Here is a 6,501-nt window from a genome sequence, read left to right as displayed (position 1 = left end):
TGCTTCCATGTGATCATGTTTCCAAAACAATGTTAGTATCTATCAGTTAGTTTGGTTGCATCTGAGTTATTAGAATGCTCAATCAGGTTGCTGATTTTGGGCTTTCAAGAGAAGAGGTGGTTGACAGTCATGCAGCTAACATTAGAGGAACTTTAGGTTACCTTGATCCTGAGTACATATCTTCCAAGACATTCAACAAGAAAAGCGATGTTTACAGCTTCGGAGTATTACTTTTCGAGATTATTGCTGGCAGAAATCCTCAACAGGGCCTCATGGAATATGTTGAGCTTGTGAGACATCTCTCTCTCTCTCTGAATGAATGAATGAATGAAACAGCTCTACTTCTTTTATTGACTACTATCTTTGTTTCCATAAGCCCTTATTTGGAACTAGTATCCCAAACCATTCATCTAAAACCACACATTTTTTGTTTGATGATGGTTAGGCTGCCATGAATTCTGATGGGAAAGTTGGGTGGGAAGAGCTTGTTGATTCCCGTCTGGATGGAAACTTCGACGCTCAAGAGCTGAATGAAGTAGCAGCTCTGGCATACAAATCCATTAACCGTGTTCCGAAAAAACGACCTTCGATGAGAGACAACGTACAAGTTCTGTCCCGAATTCTAAAACAAAGACAGAACAATAGATTTAACCAAAATATGGTGTCAACGACAAGAGATGAAATTGGCATTGATGTGGATCAAGTAGAAAGCAGGAGTCCCAGGAGTCCAATGCCTGAACACCAACGACAACAGTCCACGGATAGTACAGCCGAATCATTTGATGTTTAGAAAATGGTTGTTTTGCCCTCTCCTAGTGCTCGTAGTTGAGTTCATTGATTCTTCTTGTTTTGACTCGTCTCTTTTCTCAACATACCAAGAAAGAAAAATAGGCAGGAGAAGATCACAAGAATCTCCCCAGAAAATTTGATGTAACATAGTTGACCCTTTTAAATTTTGTTTTGATTTGTTTTAACTGAAAAGGTTTTGTATATGGAATTACAAGTGGAGGAAAAAGGAAAGCTTTTTTTTAGTATAGAATGACCAGAAAGCATCAAACTTTGCTTTGAAGCTCCCAACTCCATCCATGGATATTGGATATGAAGGATAAATAGATACATAATTAAAGCTGAATAATGATTGTGTGAGCATATCGAGATTTGTTTTTTTGAATTCTGATACCCCTAATTAACACATAATTAGTGGGTTTAGAAAGTAATCAGCTCTACCTTTACCCATCTAATTCATATTTCTTATACGCTGAAAATAAAGTAACATCGAGATTGCTGCTCCTTAATCCTCATTATTAATCTTTTTTCTTCCGCAAACCAATAATAATAATAATAATTGCCCTTTTCCATAATTTATTAATTAAATAAAAACAAATTGTGAGATAAGGTGAACGGTGATATTTCACATTAGTTGGAGGAAGTAACGAAACAACTAAACATNTGATACCCCTAATTAACACATAATTAGTGGGTTTAGAAAGTAATCAGCTCTACCTTTACCCATCTAATTCATATTTCTTATACGCTGAAAATAAAGTAACATCGAGATTGCTGCTCCTTAATCCTCATTATTAATCTTTTTTCTTCCGCAAACCAATAATAATAATAATAATTGCCCTTTTCCATAATTTATTAATTAAATAAAAACAAATTGTGAGATAAGGTGAACGGTGATATTTCACATTAGTTGGAGGAAGTAACGAAACAACTAAACATTTTTTAAAGAGTTCAATTGTGAGATCTCATATTAATTGGAGAGAGGAACGAAACTAAATCATTTTCTAAAATGGTGTGAAACATCTCGAAAAATTAAAAGTATTTAATATAATACAACACATAACTTAAACAAACAACCAATAGAATTTTAAACATATATGAATTGTTTATATTATAATTGGAATGAAATAAGTTATATTTAATTACAAACCACTCTTATTAAAATAAAATTATTATTTTAGAAATTGTGTTTCCATTAGAATATTTGGGAGTGAGAGTGATTCATGTGAGTTTGAGTTGGAACAATTTTGACCAATAAATTTAGTAATAAAAAAAAAAATGTTGTTTGAGGAGAAGATAATGCCTACAACATGTAAACAAAAATAAATAAATAAGTGAATAAAAGCTTGATGTGGTCCCATCATCATCCCAATGAGACAAAAAACACAATAATGCGTGACATCCATTTGTCATTTTTATTTTATTTTAATAATAATAATAATTAGAAAAAAAAACTCTTTATTTTGGAAATTTAGTTTAGTCCTTGAGATCTTTCCTCATTTCGAAAAGAAAGAGAGGAAAAAGACAAAATAAAAACACCCTAAATTTTGTCTCTCGATCTCTTTTCACATCTGAAGTGAAGCCACCATGTGTTCTTCTCCGGCAACACTGAGCTAGACGAACTTCGCGTTGGTGAAGCTCCAACAAACCTGAGCCACTCCAACTCCATTCCAGTGCCGACTCACACCTTCATGATGTCGACGGTTGTTTGACCACACTAATTGAGCCGACGCGTGATCCACTCCTTCGATCCTTTCAATGATAGTAGAAGATTGTTCGAAGGGAGTCCCAAAAGAATGGTCATGAATTTATAAGTAAGTAATACATTAAGTAAACAATATCGTATTATAGTAGAGAGTAATCCTTCTTAATATGACCCAAATCATATATTATATAACTTTTTCCAAATTTATCAATATTACCCTCATTCAAGATATTACTAATCCTCTACCATTTAGTAACCTATACAATAAGTAAGATTTTTAAGATTATATACATGCAATGTTATAGGTATGTTGTTATAACCTAATCTAGAAATACGAAACATGTGACAATTATTATGGAACTTAGAATTAAGAACATCAAATACTTGTGTGTGTATACATGCAATAATTGAGTAAGCTAAAGTTGCTATGTTTACTTCCTCTACTATAACCACCGTGACATGTGGGTCCTCTAAATTGTATAAAACCAAAATTATAATTGTGACATGTGGGTCCCACCGGTTGCATTTTTTTATTTTAAATATGTTTTCAAATGTTTTCAATATTATATTTAAATTAAAGGGATCCTAAGAATATGACGACTAAGAAATGCAAGTCATAACTTTGTTTTTTTGAGCTTCAGCGTGAGACTTCATAACAATTGAGATGTATTCATTACTTATAATCATTCTCTAGATTAACTAAGGTGAGACTCTCTCCCACCAATACTCTCAAGTATACTATAGAGTCTCCCTTGAAGTCTATAGAGCCTTTGAACGATTTGTGTTGGTTTACGAGGATAGTTTTCACTTTTAACCCTGTTGCTGGAGCCATTAAGATTTAAAGAAGAAGAAGAAGAAGGGAAAACATGCACCAAGCATGTAGCCAAGGATTATTTAATTGTTTTGAAATCTTTTAATGGTTCAATAATAAGTACTGTAATCCATAGAGGAAAAGACGAAAAGAATGATGAAAGCAAGCAGGGGTGGTATTAATGAATCCATGAGTTAATAACAATATCTATTGGATCTTAAATGTGAGAGGTATTGAAAATCTTTGAATTCCAACAAGAAGAGAAAAAAAAGAGGCAATAATTCGAAATGAGATAAAAAGCAATGAATGCCCATGAAACCCCCCGCTTTGAGGTTGTCCGATATGGGATCTTTCCCTGCCCTTCCTCAGTAACATTTATGGCTTCACTCATCAACCCTCCGTTTTCTCTTCATATATAAAACAAATATTATATCTTTGGTTCCCTCATCTCCTCCGAAATGTTCAGCTCCCATTCAAACAATCTATCTTTTCTGTAGCTCATCTTTGAAGATCATGGGGTTGTCTTGTTATCTTTGAAGACGGGCAAAAAAATACAATATGCCAACAGTTTGGTTGTCCTTGAAGAAATCTCTGCACTGCAAATCAGGGCCATCCGAAGTTCATGACCCAAAAACCAGAAGAAATCTAGGCGCCATTTTGACAAGAAAAACAGGGGTAGGAAGATCGGGTTGTTCCAGGTCCATTGCAAATCTCAAAGATGTCATCCATGGCGGCAGCAAGAGGCATTTGGATAAGCCCCCAAGTTGCAGTCCAAGATCCATTGGCAGCAGTGAGTTTCTCAACCCAATAACCCATGAAGTCATTCTCACTAACTCAAGGTGCGAGCTCAAAATCACCGGATTTCACGGCGCTTTCCCACCAGATGTGCCTTCCTCCGCCGATGAACCCCTCACAGATCGTCCCGCCGCCTCCACTTTTGTGGGTACTCTGACACCGGGTACGCCGGGCCCCGGTGGCCACCCCACAATGCATTACTTCAATCCTTCCTTTAGGTCTTCTTCCAGAAAGTTCCCTTTCAGAGAGGGATTTGGTAGCTCCAATAAATCTGGCGGCGGCGGTGGAGCTCGCAGCCTCGGTGGTGGAGGTGGAGTCCATACGAGTAACAGAATCTCATTGGAGACCGAGATTGATGGGAATAGATCTTCTTCTGCGGTCACTTGTCATAAATGTGGAGAGCAGTTCAACAAATGGGATGCTGCTGAAGCTCATCATCTTTCTAAACATGCTGGTAAAAACACTCAAAATCCTCGTTTCAATTTCGTTTCTTCTTCATTTTCCTGGAAAATTCCTGTTTGGCAACTGCGAAAGTATGTTCATCTTCTACCTAATCCAGTTCACTCTATTTCATCTTTCTTGTTCATTGTAGTCCTTGTAATTTTAGCATTCTGATCCTTGTTATCTTGTTATTTCATCTGGGTCTCTGTATGAAAGATTAATTATATGGTTTGTTTGATTGAACTTTTAGATTCATGGTAATTTCATATACGGTTTGTTCTTCCGTTTTCAGTGACTGAGCTTGTGGAAGGAGATTCATCAAGGAAAATTGTGGAGATCATATGCAGGACAAGCTGGTTAAAGTCTGAGAATCAATCTGGTCGGATTGAAAGAGTACTCAAAGTTCACAATATGCAACGAACGCTAGCCCGGTTTGAGGAGCATCGTGAGACGGTTAAGATCAAAGCCAGCAAGCTCCCGAAGAAGCACCCTCGGTGCCTTGCCGATGGAAACGAGCTGCTGCGATTCTACGGCACGACAGTTGCGTGCTCCCTCGGCTTGAATGGCTCCTCCAGCCTCTGCATATCGGAGAAGTGTTGCGTATGCAGGATCATACGCAACGGATTCTCGGCAAAGACAGAGATGAAAGAAGGGATAGGCGTGTTCACAACTTCGACAAGTGCAAGAGCATTCACCTCGATCGAGGCGTCGGGAGGGGGGGAGGAGGGGGGGATGGTGAGGAAGGCGATGGTAGTTTGCAGAGTGATTGCAGGGAGAGTTCACAGGCCATTGGAGAACATACAAGAAATGGCTGGGCAGACAGGGTTTGATTCATTGGCAGGAAAAGTTGGGCTGCATTCAAATATAGAAGAGCTTTATTTGCTGAATCCTAGAGCTTTGCTTCCATGTTTTGTGGTAATTTGCAAAGCATGAAAGGAAATTACTGTGGTGAATTTGTAATTTCTTGTTCACCTTTTGGAAGATTTTGATACTTCTTTTGAATTATGTCTGCCAAAATATATGAAAAAGTTGTGAAGCTTTTGTTGTGGCGTTTAGTTGTTTAATAGAACTGGAAAACTTTTCAAATTAAGAACATGCAGAGAGGGGAGAGGTTTTGGTGCACAGAGTCTTTATTGCATCATTTGTAAGCACAACACCAGCCTGCATTTCCTCACCCAATGAGCGTAACCCAAATGGCATACTTGTTTGTTTCCAGCTTCTGCGAGCGTTCTTGATACAAGTGAAGTAGAAAGCTGATAAACGAAGCAGTAAATAAACAGGGGAGGTGCAGGGTGGTCCATGGTTTGGAGGGACATGCCCCCAAAACAAAGGTTAGTCCAGATTAGAGAACAAAGTTAAGAGGAGGGGCAGTGGCTGTCATGTTCTTGGTGGTGGCAAAGGCAAGGCACATCTGAAACTGTGTTTCTTGTACATCTCTATCCAGTACACCCAAAAGTCATGGTGCTAAAGGGCTATGCGCCCTGTAATTTTTAGCCTACTTCGCTTTCCCTTGGCTGCCCCTCAATTACGATAAGGTAAGGGCTCCACCCCATGTCCACTCCCTCCTATCTCTTGTCGGTTTCCTCTCTTCATTCTACGTGCTTTAGATTAATTAACTCCATAATTAAACGTGTTTTTGCTTAGAACAATTTTATATTGGGTGACCCATTCAAAATTTTCTCTCTTTCTTGCTTATTTGTACAAAAAGTGTGGCAATTTAATTGAAGAATAATGTCCTTTATTCAAAAAACAGTTCCTCGTGCTCATATGCAATACCTTAAATAATAGACAACAATGAGTTCAAACAAAAAAAGAAATAAATGCAAACTTAATTTCAGCTTAAAAGATAAAGCAAAGACAGAAATCCTAAAAATTTAAATCACGGTGTATTGGCGTTTCTCTGCATAATCGATGAGCTGTTCGAAATCCTTCTCATCGATGAACCCATCTCTGTCTGAATCGG

At 37.7% G+C, this 6,501-nt stretch overlaps 2 protein-coding genes across 2 annotated transcripts; both read left to right on the top strand.

Moving 5' to 3' along the window:
- The first annotated feature begins 34 nt into the window (after positions 1-34).
- On the top strand, positions 35-1,066 carry LOC111786451 (calcium/calmodulin-regulated receptor-like kinase 1). The gene is made up of 2 exons (XM_023666701.1): positions 35-290; positions 446-1,066. Exons 1-2 carry the CDS (start codon positions 75-77, stop codon positions 788-790), a joined length of 561 nt encoding a protein of 186 aa, XP_023522469.1. The 5' UTR covers positions 35-74; the 3' UTR covers positions 791-1,066.
- A 2,553-nt stretch (positions 1,067-3,619) lies between these two features.
- On the top strand, positions 3,620-5,624 carry LOC111786450. Its single transcript, XM_023666699.1, has 2 exons — positions 3,620-4,551; positions 4,831-5,624. The coding sequence occupies exons 1-2, from the start codon at positions 3,861-3,863 to the stop codon at positions 5,469-5,471; spliced, it is 1,332 nt and encodes a 443-aa protein (XP_023522467.1). The 5' UTR covers positions 3,620-3,860; the 3' UTR covers positions 5,472-5,624.
- The last annotated feature ends 877 nt before the right edge of the window (positions 5,625-6,501 follow it).

This window comes from Cucurbita pepo, unplaced genomic scaffold (assembly GCF_002806865.2).
Source record: "Cucurbita pepo subsp. pepo cultivar mu-cu-16 unplaced genomic scaffold, ASM280686v2 Cp4.1_scaffold001685, whole genome shotgun sequence".
Classification (NCBI taxonomy): Eukaryota; Viridiplantae; Streptophyta; class Magnoliopsida; order Cucurbitales; family Cucurbitaceae; genus Cucurbita; species Cucurbita pepo.
This window is presented reverse-complemented; position numbering and strand designations above follow the sequence as displayed.